The 24,674-nt window shown below is 51.7% G+C and overlaps 2 protein-coding genes across 4 annotated transcripts in view; one reads left to right on the plus strand and one right to left on the minus strand.

The window, feature by feature from the left end:
- The window catches only part of Hbg2 (alpha-glucosidase), a 79,718-nt gene extending 66,229 nt beyond the window's left edge, over positions 1-13,489 (minus strand). Inside the window, exon 1 of the mRNA XM_076905831.1 lies at positions 11,784-13,489. Coding sequence (XP_076761946.1) covers positions 11,784-13,468 — 1,685 coding nt within the window. The 5' untranslated portion in view covers positions 13,469-13,489. The remainder of the gene's footprint in view (positions 1-11,783) is intronic.
- The window catches only part of LOC143429940 (uncharacterized), a 79,823-nt gene that overhangs the window by 32,680 nt on the left and 22,469 nt on the right, over positions 1-24,674 (plus strand). The gene's annotated exons all lie outside the window — the stretch shown is intronic.

A 24,674-nucleotide genomic window follows, 5' to 3' on the forward strand; every position in this document is an offset into this window, starting at 1 on the left:
TTCCTCGTAACCCGCCGGCGGGAAACAAATATAAAAACAATTCGATCTTTTTCGCACCGGTTTAAACACAACGGTCCATCTGTTGTTTCAATCCGCGAGCACACCGGGCAAATTGCAACGTTCCTCAACGCGACGCTCTATCGATTAATACCTAAAATACCACGGACGAGCAACGAAAATCTGCCTGTATTTTTATCGCAGACACTTCTATTTCGACGGTGAAACTAGTCGGAGCTGCAATTTTCTATGCGCGACGTTTATACGCCGCTGGCCCCCATAAATTTGTGTCATCGTTTAAAACTAATCGAGCGATTAGCACGGCAAAGGGAACGAACTGAACGAAAAAGGGTCGTAAATTTGGCGGGCGTATGGCGCGGTACGTAAATGGCGATCTCGTCAGGCCGGAAGTTGAGTGTAGGCGTGCAGATCAAAGCCCCGACAATTATCAAGGAATTAGTTATAGTTAACCGAACGGGGTGCCACGCCTGTTTCGCGTCGCGCGCAATTTGACGGTGATTGTCATAGCCCGGGCCCGATCTGCCATGCCCGCTCGACACGCGCGTGCAACACCACCACCAACGGCAGTAACCGCGATGCAACGCGTCGTGCATGCACACCGCATATAGATGCACGCGTTAACCCGACCGCCGATAGAACTTGTCCAACTTGCCGCTACGATGCCGCCAACGTACATCGCTCCTTACGTGTACGTACCGGCTGCTCGAGTTTCACGTTGCACTCGGTGAAATAGTTGCGTCCCGAACTTTCCGCTCGATCCGTACGCCGCGAGATTAACGCTGGAATTTCTGGAACTCTGCTGCTAACGCGAGAAATTAGTCGCGATTTCGTCGACCGTTAGAAACCAGGCACGGGAAAGCGTTCGTGGAAGCGATGAAAAAAATGGAAATTTTCCCTCGGTCCGAGTGGCGAGGAGAGCTTCCCTCGTTGCACGAGCCCGAGTTCATCGCACGTACGCGTCCCCTCGAGAATTTCCCCGCAATCCTTGGTCGCTTTTCATTACTCCCGCACGATATTTCACTCCGCCCGCTGAGGGAACACGCCCGAAACGAGAAAGAGTATCCATTGTTGGCCACTCCATACCGGCTCGATTCGCAGCGAGGGGCTATTTAACCGGACCTCTATATTTCCAGCGACTTCTTCGGTTCCATCGCGTTTCCTCCGCTCGAAAAACGTCAGCGTTTCCCATCCCCGTTACCGTTCCCGTTTTCACCAGCGCCGACACGGTGGCATGCCCGCTGTAATTCCAATGTACAAACAATCCTCGAACACGCATCCATCATGGCCATCATAACCGCTCTTTTTCTTTTCCTCGCGATGGAAAAAAGTAAGGGGGAGAGGAACCCGTGTGAAAGCGTTCGTGCGTTTCCCATGCAGCTCGTGCAAGAGTGTGGCGTGTTCTTAAAAGCAGGAACTTTCCGCCGCAGCATTGATTGGCAGCGTGTCGGAAGGAATTGTCGACGGGCGAGGACCTCGCACCCCCGTTTTCTTTTCTCTCGCCAGCCCCCGTCTAACGCGCCGCTCCTTCCAAGGCCGCGATTACCATTTTATCGGGTCTGATTTGCGAGCACTTTACACGAACCCAGCTACTCGATAGGGGGATTGCCGTCGAACGGCTGCACTTACCGTCGACCCGCTCGCTCTCGCGACGGTTTCACCCGGGGTACCAGGTGCCAAGTATGCGTGCCACTCTCACACGCCTACGCGTCTCCCAAACTGTACAAACCGCCCTCTGTCATAGGTGTACGTTCGCGTTCCTTTTTCATTACGGACCACCCATTTTTCCTAGCGCACAGCCGGGACCCGAGAAATACGAGGCCTACGAAACTTGGATATTGGCTTCGAGAGCAGCAACAGCACCACCGTGCCTTTTCCTCGTCACGGTCTCGAACCGAAATTAGCAAACCGGCGCGGCAACGCGATCCTCGCTTACACGGAACCCGTACAAATTACACGTCATTCCTCGTTCTGCCCTCGGTCGTACGGTATTTCACGCGAAGGTACACTCGACGGAGTCTATGTTTATAAAGCGAACGGTGCTCGATAAGGTTTAGCGATCCTGGTCGGCCGTTACGGGGATCAAGCCGGGGTACGAGCCGCGCGCGTAAAAAGGAACGACGATTCCGAACGGGTGAAATCTCCGTCGACGAAAATCCACCGCTGTCGGGTCTGGAGCGCGCTCAAGATTTAAAGAAACGATACTCTTCCCCGGGGCTAGCCCGCGCGAACTTTACGGCCCCTTTTTTTGCGCGTTTCAACGTTTCGAATTCGTACTGACGAGATTGGACTGGCTCGGAACGATCGCGCGACGGATTCCACGGGGCCGTTCCATGAATTTTTTTCTACGACGTTCCAAGGGACCGAAGTGAAAACGGTAAATTGATCGCGACAATGTGTTCCTCCTCCGGAGCTGGCTGAGACCCGTCCCTGGCCGTGATTCCCTATTTTCATCCCGGGAAACGAGACAGCCGACATTGCTCCGACTATTACGGTGTATCAACGATCGCGATTCAGCCGCGCATTCGAATACAAATACGATCCCGTATTTTTCTCGAGGCGAGGCGGAAAATCGATACCAGCGCGTAATTTTATAAATATCGGCCGGAGATAATACACAAACATAATTCTGTCGTCCGCGGCGTGATATCGACGGGATTTCCCGCAAGTGGAAAGTGCTCCCGCAGCGATAACATTGCGTAATTTTCCAATGTACAATTATAACTGGACGATATTTATTGTAATCGTGATCGAAACGCAGATCGATCCGGTTGATACGATCCCCGGCCGTTGATTTACTCGTTGTTGCTTTCATCAAACAAAAATGGCCGCGAAATTCGCTCCGATTGTAAATGGATTAACGCACCGCAATTTCGCGTTTCCCATCCCGGTAATTCACCGCAATATTACGGATATCACCGAAAACCAGGTCCGTCCGCGTTGGCAGCGTTACATTTTTCCCGAATTCTGAACGTCCGGCCAATTTCACCGACTCGACCAACCTGGCGGTCTGTACGTTAGAAACAATCGCGCGTAAACGGTCCGATTAAATCGGTTGATAATCGCGTTGCGCTGGAAAAAAAAGCTTGGTCATCGAAAATTTCGTCGACTCCTTCGATCTGGGAGAATCGATCTAACTCCGAGTTTAGATGTCGACAGATTCGCGATTCGATAAATTGATTCCGGTGTTCTGGCAATTAAACGGACACCGATCGCGATCGCGAGCGGGCTGACAAGATTTCCGCGCGATATCGCGTGTAGTACGCCAGAATCGCTATCGCGGCGATCTTATCGCGGCGTTGTTTATTCGGTCGAACGACAAACAACGCACGGCCGATAGACGTCGCGTTGTCGTTGCGTAAGCATCGTGTTATCGATAACGCGACTCGATCCCAGCGAGCGATACGGGTTTTACGATTTTTTTTTTTTTTTTTGCTCTCTCGATCGACGCTGCCGTTATCAGCGTTACCGTCCGATCGGTGAAAAAGCCTGCGGACCGCATTTCGTTGATTCCGATTCCTTCCCGCGCCAGGGGAAAGTGTCGAAACGAAACGGTTCGGGTAATTATCTCGCGACAGCCCGTGGAAATTCATGAGTTTCGTTCGAACGAATCACGGCCGGGTGGAATTTCGCGTCCCAATGCTCGCGCTAATTCGTATACAGGGTGGGATCGAATCCATTCGATATTTCGATTTGTGTACTCTCGCCGGTCGTCGTGACATTTTCCGCGAGACGGATGCTCGTAGAGCGGCGCGTTAAAAAAAAGAATGTCGGGATTTAAAGCTGAATTATTTCTAGAAACGCGCGATTCGATCTAACGCTTTGGCGAGATTCGAACACGAAACGTACGACGAGGGTTAATCGTGGCACGCGAGAACATTAAAAAGAGAAACGTTGCATTTTTCCTCTGATCTGGGTCAACCCGACACTCGAGCAGCGAGTCCCGGAATATACTTCAAAGGAACGAAAATTCCCTCCGTGCTATTATCAGCACGATTGAAAGTAAAAATCGATTGTTTCCTTGCTCGCTCGGCACTCGAGCCTCGTTACGCAATGTGAATGGAGTATTAATTAACGGAACGGTAAGATTTGCGAATTCTAAGACCCTTGATTAGATAAAAGTCTGAATGCTCGAGTGGCTCTCAACGTAACTTCGCCACGTAATTCCTGAAACGGATCCAGCTCGACTATGAAAATAGTACAATTGCATTAAATCGTTCAGCGAGAGGTAAATCGCGCGCCTCTTTTCCATTCGTCGCGAAACGGGAGATGTGCGAGAGGAGAGCGGTCGACGAAGAAACGAGCCTCGATCGGGAGGACGTAAGAAACAAACGGAGGACGAGCGTTGATCGGTAAATCGAGTGGCTGGCAAGCAATCACGAGAATCTCGGTGGCTCAGGTGCCGCGTTATCGTCTCGATGCCTTTCGAGACGTCGGTAAACGAGGTGAGACGTCGTCCTCTAGGATAGGGGATGGCCCGTAAGACGCGCAAACTACGAGGAACACCGGAAACTCCACCGAAATCTTCAACCCCCTCCTGGCGATGGGGACGAAACGAACGTTTCTTTCTCCACGCAGTCTCGATCATCTCGGAAGAGTAGAAAAAAAGGGGGATTAATTGAAACAGTGTCGACTGCTAAGTGGCTCCGGATCGATTCTACCGAACCACGATCGAGCCTTCGATTGATTCGACGTTAAGCTTTATTGGCGAAGTTTTGCTGGCGCGGTAAGTAGCTTTTTGCGAGCGAGCAGTGAATTCGTTTCGAGTTTTTAGGAAAGCCGCGTATTGGATCCAATCATCCCGATGGAAAAAAGGAAATTCATCGGGAATTCTGACCAGTTTTCCGCGTGTACAAAATCAATACCCACGAGCAATCACCGATGCTTGGGACGTACGGAGCGATGAGAGAGAAAAAAAAACAAAAAAAACACACACACTCCCGGGAGAAAAACCGCGATGGAACCGTTGTTTACAATTAACGGGGTGGCCCGGCGGTGCGTAGAAGCCGCGCGAGTGGCTGTTAAACAATTATTAGACGGTTACCCCGCGGGCGTTAATTACCCCGATTAAACTAAGAAGTTCTGCCCGCGTAATTACGTGGCCGAGTTCCAACGAAAAACGAAAGGAACGTAAGAAAAAAGTGCGAACAAAGTATCAAACGCTTCGCCGCACCCTTGGCCAGGGGGAAGATAGAGAGAGCGCGTTCGGTGCGAGGTTGGGGATCAAAAAAATGCTCTCGCACGCGTTACTCGCGCTTCGCTGCCAGCGGTAAAACACCGGGGTAGTTGCGTACAGGTGCGACACGCGTAATCACCCAGACGAGATCGTGTTTTTCTTCCACGCCACGCGACCGCTGGACATGCAAGACGCGTAATTACCTCGCGTAATTAGCAGATAACAGGTAGGCAGAGGAGCAGCGACCTTGCTCTCCCTTGTATCCAACGCGCGGCGCGCGTGTACGGTTGCTTTTACCAACCACGGGGTGTAATGCGGGAATAACGAGCGCGTCCTCGATTACTCTTTTCCGCGGTAAGATTTTAACTCGACGCGGCCAGAGATTACCCCGGCCGCGTAAATTATCGTTGCGCGCGTAATTCAGAGAAGCGTCGGCAATTACGAATCCGGTGGAGGATTACGCGGGACAGCGTTGCGTAGCGAAATAAATGGAACGAAGTATACGGTTGCTCCGCGATTTCGAACGGGCGGTCGCTCTTCGAAAGCTGAACGTATCGATCAACCTAAAGCTCTCGGCTCTTCCCAGCCAAGTGATATATACCCTTGAAAGAGATCAGACGTGCCTCGCGTCACCCCCTTCCCGCAGCCAGTCCTAATTTCCTACGTTGTCATAAAGTTACCAAACGTGGCCCTCTGTTCCTCGACGTAACGAGTGGAACGTGGCTGGCGGCTGTGTCACTGCCTTAACCGATATTTAAACGAGTTCCCGGCGGAATAAAACGTCGCGTCGCGTCGAGCAGAAAGGGGGTAGAACGGCGCGAACAGTTAGCGGAGAAACTTTTCACGATGGCCGGCTCGAAGGTGGCCTCGATCGTACGGCCGCGCCCGTGCCAACGATTACCGTGCCCTTTGCCCCGGCTGGTTCCCAGCGGAATCCGATTAGACGATTTAAAATCGATGAGAGGGCCCCCGATGAAAAGGGGTGGAAACAGGCTGGCTGATGGAATCGCGCGTGGAAGGGTGCGAAACGGGTGGCCGCGAGATGGGAACGGACGGACGTGCGAGCGGACGGTGACTCGCAATTACCATTCATTACTTTGTTGGGGCCAATTGACATAACTGATTGGTATTCGGCTGTCACGCCACCCTCAAAGGACCCTCTGGCCGCCGGGAACGGAGCTAATGCAGTTAGCCACCACGTCTGCGTCCAGTTGCACGCGTCCCGCTCCGCGTCTAGATCGGGCACGTTCGCAAATTTCCTACCGCTCCCCCGTCCCCTTGCAACAATGCCGTTTTTACCACGCGCTGGGGAAATCCCCGGCATTGATTGGGGGCGTTTTTTTTTTCTGCGGTCGCGGGAGAACCGATTCGTTCGCGCGTTCGATCGACTCGCACATTTTGTACCGTGGTATTTCCGTGTTTCCCTTGATCCTGAAGAGAGCGCGACGCGAAACGTTTCACGTTATCTAACCAAAAATGGGAGAACAATGATTTCGCGAGTCCGTTAACAAACCGCGTTTCGCGAATTGTAACGAACGCCCCCGCCAAGCCGAGATTAAAGTAACGAAATGACGGAAAGCGGAATCGTCGGATGAAATTGTCGGTAGTTGCTCGTTCGTATCCCGTCGAAACAAACGGCGATGTTCAAAGAGACCGTGAGAGAGAGAGAGGGGGGGGGGGGGGGGTGAGAGAAAGGAAGACCATTCAGTGAACAGCCGTAACTTCGTTACACGACGTTCGAAACAAAAGTTCCCCGCGTCTGGCAATTCGCTGGCCTCCCAGCGTTTATGATAATTAAATGAGAGGCTATTAACCATAAAAGCGTCGGAGCGACAATATGCACGCGCCGTGCCCCGAAGTTGCTTTACGACATTACGAGAGCGAGACTGATAATGTTTTAACGCGATAGGAAAGTTCGTTAACGGGCCGCTCGTGCGTGCTCTCATGCGAACAAAGCGAATTGAAAAACGGCCGCGCGGAGCTATATTCCGTACGATCGTTTCCGGCTACCGTTTCCACCCGTCCGTCTATTTTCTTCCCCGCGATAAGCCATACGAAATGCATCACGTGACGCTTTCAATTAGCCGGTTAATTGGCATGTTGTACGCGTCGATATTGCTTTGCGTTACGATCGGATGGAACGGCGAACGTTGCCAGGAATTTCTTTTGCTCGTTACCGATGAGCCGCGTCGCCGCTGAAACACGACGGAGTATCGATATTTCGTTACCTTCCCGATCGGCTAATAAACCTGGTAGAGGAGCGAGCGGAATCGTACGACGCGAACGTGTTTACGCGCGAACACCCGCGTACGAGCGATGTTTAAACGCGTTAAAAATATCGGCCGCTCTTATCGGTCGCGCGGGTTCAATCAAAGCGCGCGAACGCGCGGCACTCGGCCAGGAGAAATAATGAACCGGGCGACAGGGGAGAAATTGAATTTCATTAATGAGAAAAACGTTTGCGCGTGCCGGGATCCGCAAAAATCACTGAGCGCGTTCCGCTAGTTACCGCGTATCCGCGGGAACGTTTCAATTCCCCGGGGTACATTTCTGTACATATAAAAAGCTGTTGCATTTCCCGGGCAGAGACTTCGATTCTATCCCGAGCGAGATTAAAAAAAATATTTATTACAACCAGACGAGATACGGGGAAATAACCGGACGGTGGGACATTAATCAATTCGATTTAATCCTGTCACGGAATTGGAACATTTTTCGATGGAAACGCAATATAATCCACGATGAGAGAAACTCTCTTTCTTTTTTTTTTTTTCCTTTTCCTCAACAATCGTAGGATTAAAAATCCAAAGACAATCGGTCGGAGGACGGTCGAGTGGCGGAGGCAGCTCGAAGGAAAATCAAACCGTTTGTTCAGCGAAAGTCCATCAGCTCCCTGGAGCATCGTCCTGTCGCAGAGCCGAGCAGATTGCTCGCCAGGAATCATTAAAACTTTCCGAACCAGGCATCCTCCGGTGCGACGTCAAACGAAAGAAGCGCAAAGATATATCTGCCTGGAACTACCGACTAACCCGCGTCCCTCGACATAGCCCTGACTAAGCGATATTTTCGGGGATGGCGTCGGACGGAACCGAGAAGTTAACTGATAAATAGCGGCCAATACTTCAGCGGGAGGTGTTCGGTACAATTTCGGGGCCACTTAGCTCGGTTGGCCCGGGAAGGAGGCCAGGTTTCGCCGAATTCCGCTGAAACGTTTCCGGTTTAACGGGCGCGGTGCATCCGCCGCGTGGTTTTTGCGCCAGGGCCCCCTCGCACCCTGTCGACGACATTGAACGATCGCTTCCGCGCCCTGGCAAACTTCTTGCGCCCCTTCTACCCCTGTCCGGATGGGCTTCGAAAATGACGGGTGATTTCGCGTTAAGAAACTCGTGATTTCGCAACAACTACGAAAAACTAAGGGTCTACTTTATTTCTCTCGGAACTGTGGATGCTCGTAGGGCATCTGGAGCGACGTGTACACTTCGAAGCGGTAATACGCCGTAGAAAATGGATGAGGGAAAGCGTAACGTTGGTGAAAAGCAGGGCTGGGATGGCGATCAGAAAGCAATAAAGAACGCGCGAGCACGGATCGCCGGTTATTGGGCAGCGGGCATCGAAAATGCGCGTGGCAGCGCGGATAATCGAGCTGGCCGCGGATCGACGTAAAAATGGGAACTTTATCCGCGACATGAATACTAATTGGCGACAGCTCCGGATCCTCGTCGCACTTTTCGAAAGCTCGCTTAATTCGGGCCGACGTCATTAACGTCTGTGATTCGCCGATAAATTATTCAGCGTAATTGGATTCGGATGGCGGGCATAAAATCCGCTTGGCCAATACCGTCCGTGCCGGGCCGTAGCCGCGATCGGGGAAACGAACAAGCCTAGCCGGAGGCTATCGCGGGGGACGGTTTCGCACGCTTGCGGACCACCGGCGTACAATCGAGGGATCGATGTTTACTATTTGTCGATATGACGATAGCTTATCGTCGAACCGTGCCGAAGGTGTCGCTGAATCCTGGAAAACGCGTGGGGGCACGTGCTCTGGTCGACGATCGTCGCGATGAATTTCACCCTGATGGATTTTGCAGTTCGAAGCAGTAGGGGGGAATGAACCGGCCGCGATTATACAGAGCGGCTGAAAGGTAAACTTGTCCCGTTGCCGTGCCATTGTTGTTCCAACGACGAGCCTCGCCTTGTTCGCGTCGATGTGTCGACGAAATTTTACCGCCGCTTAGGCAACGGTGACTCCAGATTTCGTGAGAAGCTGTACACCCGGTGTCAATGTTACAGATACGTCGCGGAGCGTGCGTCGAGCAACACGACGACTCGTTCGACCTGCGAAGCACGATCATCCCCGAATAGGATCCGCGCAGGGGTGAGTTCGGCTATCTTCTTAGGGTTACTCGATCTGCCGTGAAATCGGTTCCAAGCGTTTCTACGTGGACACTTTTCTGAATTACGCGTAGCCGTCGCGCGACACCCGCCCCTTATTTGAGCGAGAGCGATGAAATTAAAAGAAGGCGAAGGCGGAGGCGGGAAAGAACGAAGGGGTGGAAGATTGCACAGCGACTGGTAATCCTTTGAAAGGGCGAGTTCTTGGGCGAAAATTCACGGTCCGCGGGGTGAGTGGAAGGAAACAGGCGTCGAAAGCAACTGCAAAGAGAGGAAGACGCCGCCGGCGTCACCCGGATACGGCGAAGTCCCGGGGACGAGACCGCGAATTAATTAAGAACCTGTAAGTTACCGCGCGGCAAATAAGACGAAACTTCCGGGACATTCAGCGTGAAAATATTTGATACAGATTGCCGAGCGTACGCTGGAACGCCAGCGATGACTGCGATCCGACCAGGTCCGGCGGGGATGAAATTTTGCGGGCCGTGTTTAAATATGTATAGCTATACGCGCAAGTAGAAGCGTTCGCGTTATTATATCGGTCGTCTAGGCGTGCGATTTTATCCTCGCAAATGGGCGAGACGAGCTGACGATTCTAACGACGATCGAGAGAATGCGATCATCGCGACGATTGCTACTTAATGTCCCGAGGGGGATGGAAGACAAAGCACTCATGTGTCAGGATGGATCTCGAGGAGGAACGTCGAAGCAAGTTGCGATGCTGGAAAAATATGGACGACGAGGAAAGGAGCAGCGCGAGGGAAAGGGAGAGAGAGAGAGAGAGAGAGAGAGAGACGAGGAGAGAAAAATGAAGAGAGGAGAGAAGGAGACGTCTACGTCGATTCTGAACAGGAGCGAGCGGAGAGCACGATGCGAATATATGTACACGCGGCGTGTACACAAATGAAGCCGATGGTGTGCACGGGGGCGCATCTCTTCCGAGTGTCTCGGCGACGTCTGAAAGAGGAAGAGAAATAACGGGAACAAGGAACAGGAGGATAGGTTGAAGAATGTGCACTCAACGTGATTGGCGCAGCGCCGCGGCTCCACGGCTGTACACACTGGAGGCTGTCTGCATGAAAACTTGAGAATTTCCACTCGTGTGCGTACGCGGCCTCGCTCCCTCTCCCCCTCTCTTTCTCACTCTCGGTCGCTGGTGGCATCTTCCAAGAACGACCAAACAATGCTCTCCACTCTCTCTCTACGGCTAGCCGACTTCATGGAAAATTCCTAGGAATTCAGGCTGTTCGCGCGGCACCGGCAACTTATTCGACTGGTTTATTCCGCACCCCAGCGTCGTTAACTATCTGAAAGGGTTGCACTTTACGGACGAAGGGTTCAACCGTGAAAATCTGACGGGGAATGCCGTTCGAAGATAACGATTTCGCGGAGCCAGGAGAAATCTTCGAAGACACGATCGAGCGATAGCGCCGGAATTAACATCCCCCTAATAATTATTCTACGAATGTTTGGAAATTCATGAAAGCCTCGATATAAAAGCACCCTGATAAATAATTCGATCACGTCGAATTCGAAAGAGAACAGTCGATCAACAGGCCGCGGATTGGTCGTCGAAATGGGTTTTTCAGCCACCGCGAACCCCAAAGGTAGCAGGCAAAAAAAAATTCTATTTTCACCACCACCGTCGTCGTCGTCATCGTCATTACCGCTATCGCCAGAGCGATCAACGCAGAATGAGAACGCAGTAAAGTATGGTTTTTTATATTATAATTTCGATAGTTCGTGTCTCGACGATGTCTAGACTCTCACGCGACGCGGGGCGATAAAAATTATAATGCCCGATTAATCAACATTTTAAAATAATAATAGACCCGTTGGATGGTCGAAGCGGTTCATTTAAGGGTCGATGGGCATCGCTAATGCATCTACGAACTTGTACGAGCTTTGTCGTTCGTGGTGCAAATAATTATGGAAGTTTGTTACTTGCGGTGCTGGGGGATCGTTAAATTTTCGTGCAAGTTCCGATACACCGTCAAAAGTTCCCAGCCACTTTCGAACAGTGTGTGGATTTATCAGGGAACGGATCGCAAATATATTATCGATCTCGGAATTAGACGCTAAAATAGAAGCAAATCTAAAGGGAAGAAATTTCACGGAAAAAATACTTTTATTTTACTTATTACAGACAATGTGAACAACGTTACGGTTTATCGAACGTGAGATAGTTGACGAAAATTACTGGCTGTTCACGTAGACGACGGATGCAGATCCAGGAAGAGTTATAGAATTCGAGAATTCGAAGGCACCTGGACGAAGATTGGAACCAACGCTGGCAGTGTAAGTCTTTACGACATTGGGAAGATTCAACGCGTACCTAGCATCTACGTTGATCGGATAGTCGGCGAAGTTGATTAAAAGGGCGGCGAAGTTGTTGCCCAATCTGCGCGCAACACCCAAAACCTTATCCTTGAGCACGACCACTTTATAGCTCCCGTCGGAGATCTCAGGCCTCGCCTTCAGCGCTGACATCGCCTTGAACACCTTGTAATGGGAAATGACATCCTGTTTCTGACGCGCCAAGTTCAAGACCTTGTAATTACTGTTGACGGGTAGCCAGGTGCGCGGATTGCTGGAGAATCCAGCGCTGGTGGTGTTGTCCCATTGGAACGGCGTTCGTTCCGGATCCCTGGACTTGAGATAGTACCTGGCGGGTCCGGCGTTGCGGCCAGCCGGGTCGACGGTCTCGTTGTACGTGAACCATCTGTCCTCCATACCGATCTCGTCGCCGTTGTAGACGACAGAAACGCCGGGCAGCATCATCGCCAGCATGTAGATCTGATCGGCCCGTTTGCTGCCGAATCTCGCGGATACTCGGTGGTTGTCGTGATTGCCCACGACCCAGTTCGCCACGTTATCCGCTGGCAGATCGTTCACCCAATCGAGGATCTGTTTCTGGAAGTCCGCCGCGGTGGACTGATTGTTCAGACTCGCTATGAACATAAAATTGAAGGGAACCGAGCCGGCTTTGTAGTATTTGAGCGTGTAATTGTGCGAGGTGTACGCCTCGGTCAGTAGCAGCTTCAACTGGGAATGGGTTCTGTTCGAGAAATCGTTCAGTAGCTTCCTCCAACTGCTCACGACGTCGTAGGTACCGTCCTGATCTGCCGTGTAGACGTGAACCAAGCTGTCGTAGTCGTCCTTGGGAACGTCGGTCCTGTTCGCGCTTGGCTCGTCGAGGAATCTCGGATCCTCGACCAGAACGTTGATGGCGTCGACGCGGAAACCATCGACACCGCGGTTAAGCCAGAAGCTCAACACGTTCTTCATCTCCTGGTTCAGCGCTGGGCTGCGGTAGTTCAAGTCTGGCTGGCCAGCGGCGAATTGATGCAGGTAGTACTGTTTGCGGACGTCGTTCCATTCCCAAGCAGAGCCCTGGAAGTTGCTCAGCCAATTGTTCGGCGGCTGCCTACTCCCGTTTACGATCCTGGCGTCGCGCCACACGTAGTACTCGTCATACGGCTTGATCCTCTGTATACTCTTCTTGAACCAAGGATGCTGGTGAGAGCTGTGATTAGGCACAAAGTCCAGCATCACTTTCAGCCGGAGCGACTTCGCTTTGAACACCAGCTTGTCGAAGTCCGCCAACGTGCCGTAAGACGGGTCCACGTCGGTGAAGTTTGCTATGTCGTAACCGAAATCGACCTGCGGGCTCGTGTAGATCGGCGAGAGCCATATCGCGTCCGCGCCGATGTCGGCGATGTGCTCGAGCTTGCTGGTAATCCCGTTCAGATCACCGATACCGTCTCCATTGCTGTCCTTGAAGCTACGGGGATAGATTTGGTACACCAGGCTGTTCTTCCACCAGCCGTAGCTGGCGTTGCTGCCGGCGATCAGCAGGCACGCGATGATCGTTAATCGAAGCATGGTAGACGGACTGACCGAAGCACGGACACGATCGATCTTTTATAACACTCGGAGAAACGAGGATAAACGGAATAATCACGCGGAGATGCCAGGTTTCTTCCACTGTCATCGATAAGATATCTTTGTTTTCGACGATTGTCAGGGAATCGTGCAATCGAAACTGGCTCGAGTGCTCGCTTGTTATTTTCAAACGGTATCGAGAGTTCGCGTGGCATTTTTTGCGAAACCAATCGCCTTCGCGGCTGTTTCCATTACATCGTCGTGGTTGATCCTTTCGTTAAGAGCACGGAGTAAGGGTGCAGTAACGCGTGCAGAGTGTCTCGGTTTTCCTCGACGACGGTGGCAACGGTAGACGAAGTGCAACATCGACTAGCGGGTAAGGCTTTTCAAGGTGCGCGAGGCCACTTGAGGAGCGGTAAACAGGCAAGCCAGCGCGATCTAGCCCGTGTACGGGGTGCTTATGCGTGCCAGCCCCGTAACTGTTATCGCAGCCCGTGGCTAATTATACGGGCGGGCACGTTCTCCGAGCGAGCCAGTTTCTTACTTTCGTTCTGACGGGGCCAATTTAAGTCTCTCTCGCGCGAGACACGACACGGGAACCGCTGTCGCGAATAAATTCGCCATCCGTCACCGTCACTTGCCGTATTCCACCCCCTCGGGCTCCGCGGGGAATCGATTATCGGCGCGTGAACCGGAAATTCACGCGGTTCGACCGGTATAGCACGAAACATCGAATCCGGCGATGTAACAATGATGTCTCTGATCGAACGTGGCGGTGGCGGTGGCCTCGAGATCGAAGGATTTCGTATGATAATAGAAGCGGCAGCTTTTATTATGAATCACGAACACAGCTTCACCTTCGGCGAAATCGATGCGATCCGAGCGAGAAATTAATTTTAATGTGTTTAGGTACGCTCTGAATAAATTCAATGGATAGATCGTCCCCCGGAAAAGATAATGGAAATCGCGCGTCATTTCAAAAAATGGATTTAAAAAAAGGTATTCAATCGAACGGAATAACTGTTGTTTATGTTTCGTCATGTAGATATTGGACGATCAAAATTGGTAACGAGGAGAAGGGTAACAACCTTGAATGAAATGCAGCGTACGGGAGATGGATTAAAAACGAAACCAATTTCCATGCGCATTCCAAACAGAGGCGTACCGCGGATGGTATTATCAATAACAATTCTCCTTAATTGAACAGAAAAAGGAAACAATGAACCGATCGTTGGTACTATCGCGGTGGAAACAAAGAATCCGATGAAAGTTGTTCGATAGAAAAACTGAAAAGGTTTGATCGATTTTAAAGGCTCGCGGTGCCGAGCCGCGTAGCACGGTTTTCGATCGGCGCAACGCCCCCGAAACGATTCATCAAAATGTCCGGCCCCCCCGATAAAACCGAAATTTTCGATCGATTTTCCTTCTTTCGCGCGATGCTGTACGAGCAGTTTAAAACAATCCACGCAAAAAGATAGTCCCGCGCCTACACGCCTGCCAATATTCATCAAATTTGAACGGTATCGCGGTCCAGTCGCGATGGGGAAGGAAGGAGAAAAAAAAAAACGATCCGCCGCCTATTTTTCCCGCGTCGAACCGGTTCGCTCGCCGTGAATAAAGGAAACGGTTTTTTGAACCGCTCGCAAAGTATTCTTTGACACGCGTTGTATGTGTTGTTTTTTTTTTTCGATCCACAGGAACACGGCCCGTGTCGATTACCGGAAATACGGTTCGGCGCGCGGGAAACCTTTTTCCCTTGTCGGAAAAGTGATCTTTTTCTACGGTTACGCGAAGGTTCGTCCGCAGGGATTTCATTTAGACGGGCCGGAAGAACGGAAGATGAATTCTGTAGATACGGATAACACTCGCCGGACGAGTAGATTTTCTTAACTTAATTAGACCTCTTCTTTTCTCTCTCTCTCTCTCACTCATTCTCTCTCGGTTAATTAGCTCGCTGAGATCGTACGTCCACGGTAGAGGACGTTAGTTTTTCGACCGCGAACGCTTCCACGGCTTTTAATAAATTTTTGGGCACGGTATACGGAAACGATAAAACGGGGCCGCATGCGCATCGCCGAACGACACTCGTACACGCGTGATTTACGCTGAAAGATGCGCGTACGTAGACGCTGCGGCTGGTAAAGACCAACGCGATACCCCCGTGGAAACGGCGTTGCGGTACGGTAGCAAACTTCCGCCTCCACCCCCGGTATTATTTATGCGCGTAATTTTCTTCGCGGCTTATTGCGAACTGCGTGCATTTATTGTTCACGCCGGTGCTTGGGATAATTTCACTGGAACGATGAATCATTCATACCGTAAGCGTTCGCGCTCAACCCCGTAACTATCAGTTTCCCATCCACTGTATGTTCTTTCTCGTTCCAATTATCCGTTAATCCGCGCGATTTCGTTCCATACCGCGGGGAAAGAGAAAATCATTTCGCAACGCTTTCGTTGTTGTTCAATTGAAAAATGCAAGAGTCGATTTTCATAGATTTACGGCGCGCAGAGCGGCGTAGAAATTGGTCTTGGAGATGCCCGATCGCCTCGCAAAGGGGCGCAACGCAGACGAGGGATTGGCGTGGCTCCGTTGTAACGAGGCCACGTTATGTCAGCCACCCTCGCTACGGAGGGGTAGTCAAACAACCCCCTCGCAGTTTACGGCCGTAATTAACTTCCTAGGTTATTAGCCCTCGTTCGCGGTTGTAGCCAGCTACTCCACAGGACTCTGTCTCACGACTCTTTCCAGGGGGAATCCTCCCTTTCCTACTCTCGCTTGCCCTGCGTCTCCCCTTTTTCCGCCGGCGCTCTCATCCACCGCAGACCAGGCATTTTTCGATGAACTTCCAAGCGGTCGCCAACCCATGGTTATCGCGTGACGACGTGAAATTGAATAATCGCCGATTAAAAGAGAGCGTAACAAGCGAAACGATGGTCGGTGTATTAGAAACGAAGACAGATTCTCAGGGGCACCTGGACGATGTCGGAGGAAACCACTCGGAAAAATTGAAACCGTTCCGACTGCGCGTACGTAGAACGAATGAAACGTATTTAACGACCCGATCGACATCGAACAAATTGCCAGGAACGAAAGAGAATGTCCCCGTGGCTGTGCACGCGGAAAACCGTCGACTCGTTACACGCGTAATGCTAAACAGTCCAGCATTCGCAGGCTACAAATTAATTAACCCGTGCATGCATTATTATCGGAAGCACAACACGCAGCCGGGCAATGCGATCCCAATTAAATTTTCAGTACGCGCTAGTCCATCCGGTGAGTCAACATAGTTGGAATGCCATGAAATTAAATGAAAGCACGTTCTTCGAATGATTGCAACGGCGTACGCGGGACCGTGTAACCTGTTACCGGTATCCTCTGACAATTGGCAAACTCCGATCGCCTTCGTAAACTAGACGAGAAACAGCGAATCCGCCGTCCAATCCGTCGGCAATTTTAACAAGCACCGCGCTACTAGCTCGTGCGAAGCAAGAGGAATATACGATGCGAGCCAGCTGAAAGACTGCGAAACCTGCGAGGAAACGTGACGTCGTCAGGGGTCCGGTAACCGAATAACTCGCTACGGTAGGTTCCCCGGGAATCTTCGACGATGCACGGAATACCATTCTCCCGTCCGTTTGCCTGGCAGCGTTCGTCGGTACCGATGCGCGAGGCTGCGCTCGGTACGCGAATTACGTTCCCCATTCAGGGTAAAGAGGCTGGGTCTGTGTCCGTAGCTCATCAGAGACAGCTGGCGGTCGTTGTTCCCCGGTATTTCATCAGGACTGGTTCTAAGTGACTCTAAAGCAATGTCTGGCAGCTCATTACACCCGGGTCGGACTCGGGCGACGCGCGCGAGTAGCGGCACAGGAGAATTTCGTAGCCGAGGGAAATGAGACGGCGACGGCGGCGAGCGCAATGCCTCCTCCGACCGTTTCGCGGGGCTTTCGTTACCTGCGAAGAATTCCTCGCCGCAAAACCTCTCTCGCCGGCTGGGACGAGACATTGTGCCGGCGAAGTGGCCACCGTACGAATAACGGGCGTCCACCGTAATTCCACGATAACGCGGCTTCTTCGAGGAGCCGCGAATATTGCCAGTCCTTTATACAGCGGTTCTTGACGCAGTCGCGGTTCCAATTTTACCCTCTTCGCACTGTTACCTCGGTTCCTCGCCATTGCGCTCTCCGACGTCGCGACGAAGCAACTTTCGGGGCCCACCCGGTCGATTTTCAATATTCGACGAAACAGAAGTCGCGAAAATCGACACCGTTCAACGACGCGTCGTTCGACGTGGATTAAACGAAACGCTCCTTCGCTCAGCGGAGCATTTTCTCTCGTCGTCCGTCAATTTTGCTCGCGGCTGGAGTAGGAGAGTGCGAAGCTTGATATTTATGAGCCACCGGCGAAAAATGCTGGGCGATGCTCGTGGGGGCTCTCCCGCTTACTCGAGGGGGACGGAATTGCGTCTGAATGGGTTTGCGGGATCGCTTCCCGCGGCCGGGATGAGACATTTCGCGGGATAAAACCACTACACGGGCGTCGATCGTCGCGTTCGCAAAAAGCTGGAGCGTCGCGATGCGTCGATCGAGACGAATCGATCCCCCCCTACCCGCGTATGGATTTGTTCGATCGTGAACACCGGTCGCGAAGACTCCTCCAGGTTGGCCCGCCTCGTTCCGACCGCGGAGGTTTTCATCTCGAAAATTTTGCACCTCGCTGCCGGCTGACTGTGTCGAGCGATACCCGCGTTACGTTTTCATCTAATTGGAGTTTAACTTCGAGTACGGTGTTGGTAAAGAGAGAAAGACAGAGAGAGAGAGAGAGAGAGAAAAATATACATACATTTTCGCGTTGGAATTAACGAGGTTTGAGAAATGTACACAGCGTACGAAAGAATGTTACGCAGCGTACGCGGAATGAAATTTCGCCCACTAATTAGACACCGAAAATTACGCGTATTTAACAGGCAACTCCCCGAGGCAACGGCGAAAATATCTTCGAACCGTGAATGGATCACGCGGGGATCCGAGAAACGCGTAATTAAGAAACTTCTTGCATCGCAGGCACCGCTTTAACGCAAGAAAAGTAATATCGAGACGGGATCCGAGGGTACTCGGCATCGAAACTTCCGCCTCGTCGATTTCACGTGTAACTCGGGACCGATATCGTATCGAACGAACGAAAAGCGTACAGCGATGGTCGATTTCTTTGACGCGTTAAGTACTCGTTCTTCGGTGAGAGGTGGATTGCGTCTCGCGTTTGAAAGGGACCAATTGCGAGTTTAGCCTGCTGTATCGCTAAGCCTGCATTTAACCGAAGCTCGGTGGATTATTCACCTATTCAGTTTCGCGGCGCCGTTCGCAGGCACGCGTAATTAAAATAATTAGTAAGAATAATCTCGGGTCTAATGGCGAGGTATGCGCGACAGGGGAGTGCAGAGTCGGTGCTGCTAGAGGAGTGCACGCTGGCCATAATTAAAACGCACTGCCGGTGCAACACTTGAACCACCCCGCGGCTACCAGGCCTGTTCACGCATTTTTGCTGCTCGACGAGCCACCTTGGCGAACCGTGCCCTATACCTTAACGCCCTTCGGTTCGTTCTGTCCTCGCGGAAAAGATTTCCCTTCCCGTCGACTGAAACCTTGCAACTCCACTTCGCGCTCGCTTTCAATCGCGTCCAACGCGCCTATCAGCTTTTCTCCGGTCGAGAGCGAGGATTTTTAAATCACACTGTCGGGAAGTGCCTGATTTCCGCCGTTATCCGTGTTTTATCTACGAATAAACAATTTCTTAATCATCGTTCCGCTTAACTACGAACACTCGATGATATCGTCGACTACACAATCGGATTAAAGGTAGAAGCTTCGCGCGTGATTATCGTTCGAGTGTCGTTCGAGTATCAGGAATTTCTTGTCGCGATTCTTTCATCGATACGTAATCAATCGTAACTCGCGTGATCGGACAAATCACCGGGAGCCGTCGAGACTAAGAAGATCGAACGGTAATCATCGATCGTGGCTGGTAGTTAAGAGGAGCACGCGATTACTGTTGCAGCGTAAAATGGTCGGATTCCAGGCTGCGAACTGGCATTCCAGCACGGTAGGTGCCGGACGTCAAACGGAATTCGCTGCGCATCCGTCAATCGGCGGACATCAAGGCAAACGTTAATACCATTTAGGGGTAGGAAAGCAGCCGTGGAAAAGGCAATTAGCCATGGCCAACAGCCGCCACCCTCCCATTCACTGACGCTGATCGTTCCGAAAAGACGCCCGATGCGCCGCGGCTCATTTAACCGGGTGGGCAAAAATCGAAATCGCCCGACGAGCCATCGCGCTCGATTTCCCCGGTCCCACGGCGTAGCTCGAAGCTGTTGATTGCAGGGCGTTTTCCTAACAACCAGCCAAACGTACATCGTTAGCAATTGTACTCTTTTTTATATCGAGTTCAAATTAAAGCTTCTTCCTCGTCTTTTTGTTCCTCGCGGACCTCTAATTCACCTCCTCCCTCTCTCTCTCTCTCTCTCTCTCTCCGGCGTCGGCTTTTCTTTTCGATCGTTTCGCGTTCTCGTTCCCGAATGGGAAGTACCGGCATCGATTTCTCTCTGCGCGCGAGTAATCGACAATAATTTCTTCTCATCGAACGACGCGTAAAAAAGACTGATCACGATTTAATTAAGCGTCGCTTGCACCCTTTGAGAGTTGTAGAACACGCGCAGTCTCCCGATCTCTCCTATTCCACGCGTGCTCCTCGCCGTTTGCAAACGAGATCGGGCGATTATTAGGCACAATCGCATTGTTGGATAGAGATTGGCTCTCATAAACGTCCTTGCAAGTTAGCGTTCTAATTAAACAATACCCTGCTCCCGAAACGCTGCTGGCAACCGGCGGGTGAAGGCGGGCGAGGGTGGGCGCGCGTAACCAGCCTCTGGTTAGGGTTGCAAACGCGCGAATCGTTTCGTTATGGCGGAAATATCTTCCGCGAACGCGGCACTGTATCCGATGCAATAGGAGCGACTGAATCGCGCACGTAGTCATTTTGGGACCGCTCGCGCCGCTGGGAATACGCGTCGAGCTGCAACTTGGACGTTTCCGGGCGTTCCGTGGTACGCGTACGCGAACCTCTCGATCGATTTCGTCGAACGAAATTGCAGTTACGTCTGCGGGAACGTTTCGCAGACAGCTCCACAACGTAACGCGGCCTTTGATGTCTCCGACGTTATTCGACGTTTTCGAATAAGAATATACGTGTTCGCGGCTGAGACGAGAATTGTTCGCGCAGCGAGAAAACGCGCGGCGAAGCACAAAAGGGAGATCCGTTTAACCCGAATGGGTTTACGACGTTGAGAAATAAGCAGCAAGGGTTTCGTGACGGCGAAATCGTTAGATGCCCCCGCGAGGCTAACCCAATTTCGCGGGCTTTTAAAGGCTGCGGGTAATTTGCATAAACGGTCGCGGTCGAAGCTGCCGCGCGGAAGGAAATCGCTATCGATCAGCCGAGCGAATAAAGGGGAGGGTGCTATCCTTCGGATATCGAGCAGTCTCGTAAGCCGCGACCCGCGAGTCGAACGCAACAGCGGCGCGACTTACTGCCGATCCACGTGAAACGGTGAAACTAGTTCGAGGTGCACTCGAGATCGATCGTTCCCTTTTTGCTTTTGAAATCCGTTCGACTTCGCGTTTCGAACGTTTAAAACAGCCGGCCCCTCGAAACTTTGAACCTGGCAATCGGATCCACGGGGTAAGCTCGCCGCAAGATTTTCGCTCTACCATCCTTTCATCCGTCTTGGGCAGCGGTTTCAAACAACGAACCACTGAGTCGGGAACAGAGATCAGAGGGCTGCCAGAGGTGGGTTGAAGTTGCGTAATCGGGAACTACGGTTGTTTTCAGTGCGCCAGCGGAAAAATGAAAGAGGGGTGTGGGTAAAAAGGTACACCCTTGAAGCCCGGACGAGGCGAAGCAAGTGGGACTGTTCCGCTGATTCTTCTTCTCTTACGTATGAAATTCCTGTGCGCGTGCTGTTACGTTCGCGCGAGACAAACAGACGCGCTGGTTTTCTCGTGCACGCGCCTCTCTCGGGGGTAACTCGCGAGGTCCTGTTACGCCGGATGTTTGGAAAACCCTCGTCCGTCCAATTAGCCCGGGGTTAACGAGAATTTACCGTACGATAGTTGCGAGATTTAATGGCGGATTAAAAAATATCCTTTCGAGCGATACCGATTACGCGGATTAAAGAGATAAGAGAGCTCGATAAGAGATAATGAAGTGAACGGTACGATAAAACGACGACGGGTGCGCGTTCGGGTCGAGTGGAATGGACACGTTAAATTAATGACAACTCCCGATGTAAATTCGTTCACGGTATTGATTAAAGCCCGATAAATTTTGATAAATAGGATGCTGCATGCTTAATATGGCGATCGGGGAGGAAATATAAATACGCGTTTAATGCTTAATAAAATATGCGACGCATTATGGATATATCGCGTGACATATTTGATTAATCGGTTCGGGACCAATCAAATTTACGAAACGAATTTATTAATGAAACAACGACCGAGGCGCAACGAAAGGCGACCGACGCGTCCGCGGTGGGAGAGACATTATACACCCAGTAACCCACTCTGTTAGCGTTTCAGGTTTCAACAGCCGAACGAATAGCGGTGCTTATTTCCGATAATTAATCGGGCTTTCATTTCCGCGCCACTGATCGCCACTCTCGCGTATTCTAGATATCAAACGTGCTCTTTCAACGTCGCGGAAATGATTCGTAGAACGGATCGAAGATAAATCGGGAGCGCCTTAAACGAGTCGAAGGGGATGGGGATGGGGACGGGGTAGGCTGACGGTAAAAGATGAAGCGTCGATTACACGGTATTACGCAGGAGAGCGTAGGAGGTGAAAGGCGCTGGGAAAACGACGCGGAACACGCGCGTGTCTGATCCTCCGCGAGTCGACCGCAGGCATCGAAGAAATTAATCGAACCCCACGGGAAACATTAACATACGGAGGCGAGCGCGGGCGCCACGCCGCGGCCAGAGGCTTTGAACCCGGATCGGTGCAAAGCAGGCTCCCCGTGGCTCCCGCGGTTTTAATGGAAACTGGCTGGGATTAATTAATTTGCGATAAAAGAGGAAGCCTCGCCGGTTGATGAAGTGCGCTTTAAATAACGCCGCCGCGCGGCGTAACCTCGGCACTCGTAACGACCATTTATTGTGCAAATTGGAGAATCCTTAATGGTTGGCGCAATTAGCGATACCGATGGTGCGTGACACTCGCACGTGGCGGTTGGAACTCACTGTCGGATCGTCTGGTTAACGCTCGACGAAAAAAAAAAGAAAAAAAAGAAAAACGAAAAAAAAAGCGAGGGAAAAGGGAAGAGAGGAAAAAGAAAAGGTCGATGATCGATTTAACCAGGGGCGGCGAGGGGGGAGGGGCTCTGTTCGTCGCTCGTCTCGTAATCGTCGTTCATTCATTTCGTCGCGCGGATCCACGCGGTCGTTTCAACCGGCAACAATCGGTGTCGATGGCATCGATCGACCGGCGCGAAACCGACCGACGGCAAGATAATTACGGAGATTGCACGCGATGAAACTAGCGGCGGAAAATAGTGGACTGCCGTGGAGAACGATGCTTTGTTTCGTCCGCGGCCACCCCCACCGATATTTGCAGCTGGTCGAGTCGATCGCGTGGCCATGAATTATTCGCAATTTTTTAGCGGGACGGCTACGCTCCTCGATGAGATTCCGAAACGATATCGGTCCTCGATAACCTACCACTCGATCGGTGATCGATGCGCCGGTTAAAACGCTATCGTTTTTTATCGGGCCACGTCCTTTTTCCACGGCGAAACAAAGTTGCTCGTTTTATTATTCGCCGGTTTTAACGAACGATCGTTCGAGGAATGGAGATCTCCCCAGGAAACAGGTCGGCTGGCACGCACGGCCATACGTAGACGCGCACGCGGGGGAGCCGCCGCCACTCGTGGCTGGCTCCAATAAACTTTTTACTTTTGCAGTTACATTTTTTTCTAGTTTGCATACGAAATGCCGCGCGGTTTGCCCGCGACGCTAATCTCCGCTTACACCGCTGGAATTTTTAATGATCGCGCCTCCGGTCGGCCTCCGTCGGAGGACGTGCGCGTAACTCGCGGCACCGTTCGAGCGCGTTATTTACGCGGTCGAGTAAAAACTGCAAGTCGGATCTTTTCGATTAGAAGTACCTTTTAAAAACCACCGCGACGACCAGCCACGGCTCGTTCAACGAGGGTAATGGGACAATTTTCATCGCAAACTCCTCTCCGCGCGTCCCGCGGAATTTTAATTGCGCGAGCGAAATTTACGACCGCTGGAGGATTCCTGCGGCTTCGACGCGCGGGATTGTTCGAATTCGCGGGAGGTTCGCTTTAACGCGAACCATCGATCGAAACGGGATATACTTTTGAACGGCTGTGCGCGTAGTATTTTCTTATTCCCTCGCTCGAAGCTCGCCTAAGAGATTGCAACGGCGAGCAAACAGGACCCACTGCTCGTAGCAGCGATATTTTCATTAACAATGGCATTCATTGTCGACCCAATAAAACTGTGATTCCCTCGAGAATCGATGCCAATCTAGTCTAACCTCTCTTTGCGTCGATCGTAATTTACTTCGCCACGATGAGGTCACCAATTTCACCGGAGAATTCTAATTTCGTTTGGCGATACGCGCGGAAACGAGATGATCAAGCGGAAGATGGAAAGTCAGCCAGCCAGCCAGCCAGTAGACCGGCTGGGAAAGTAACGCGTTCGAGTGGAATTCGAACAATGGCCCGCGAGGTTTGAATTCGGACGCGCGGCGGGGTAGGGCCCTCATAACCGGAAACAAACTCGGGGCTGGTGTCTTCGGCTCGGTGAACCACCCGCGGACGCGCAATCTGAATGCAAAGCGAGCCTTGTACTCCCGCAATCGCTGTCTGAATAGATGCCCGGCGCTCTTATTCTCCGTTTCGTTTAACGACGATCGTAAAACCGCGGATTTTCATTCGGGATATTACCCGACTTGTTTACTCGCCGCCCGTGGACAAAACCGTGCGCACTTTATAACTGGAAATTAATAGCGAGCTATGACACCGATGGAGCAACTTATTCCGAGCATTTGTTTTAACGCCCCGCGTAAACACGCGGATCGCGCCCGTTCAATTTGCACGACGAAACACAATTTCGAGGGGAATTG

This window comes from Xylocopa sonorina, chromosome 12 (assembly GCF_050948175.1).
Source record: "Xylocopa sonorina isolate GNS202 chromosome 12, iyXylSono1_principal, whole genome shotgun sequence".
NCBI lineage: Eukaryota > Metazoa > Arthropoda > Insecta > Hymenoptera > Apidae > Xylocopa > Xylocopa sonorina.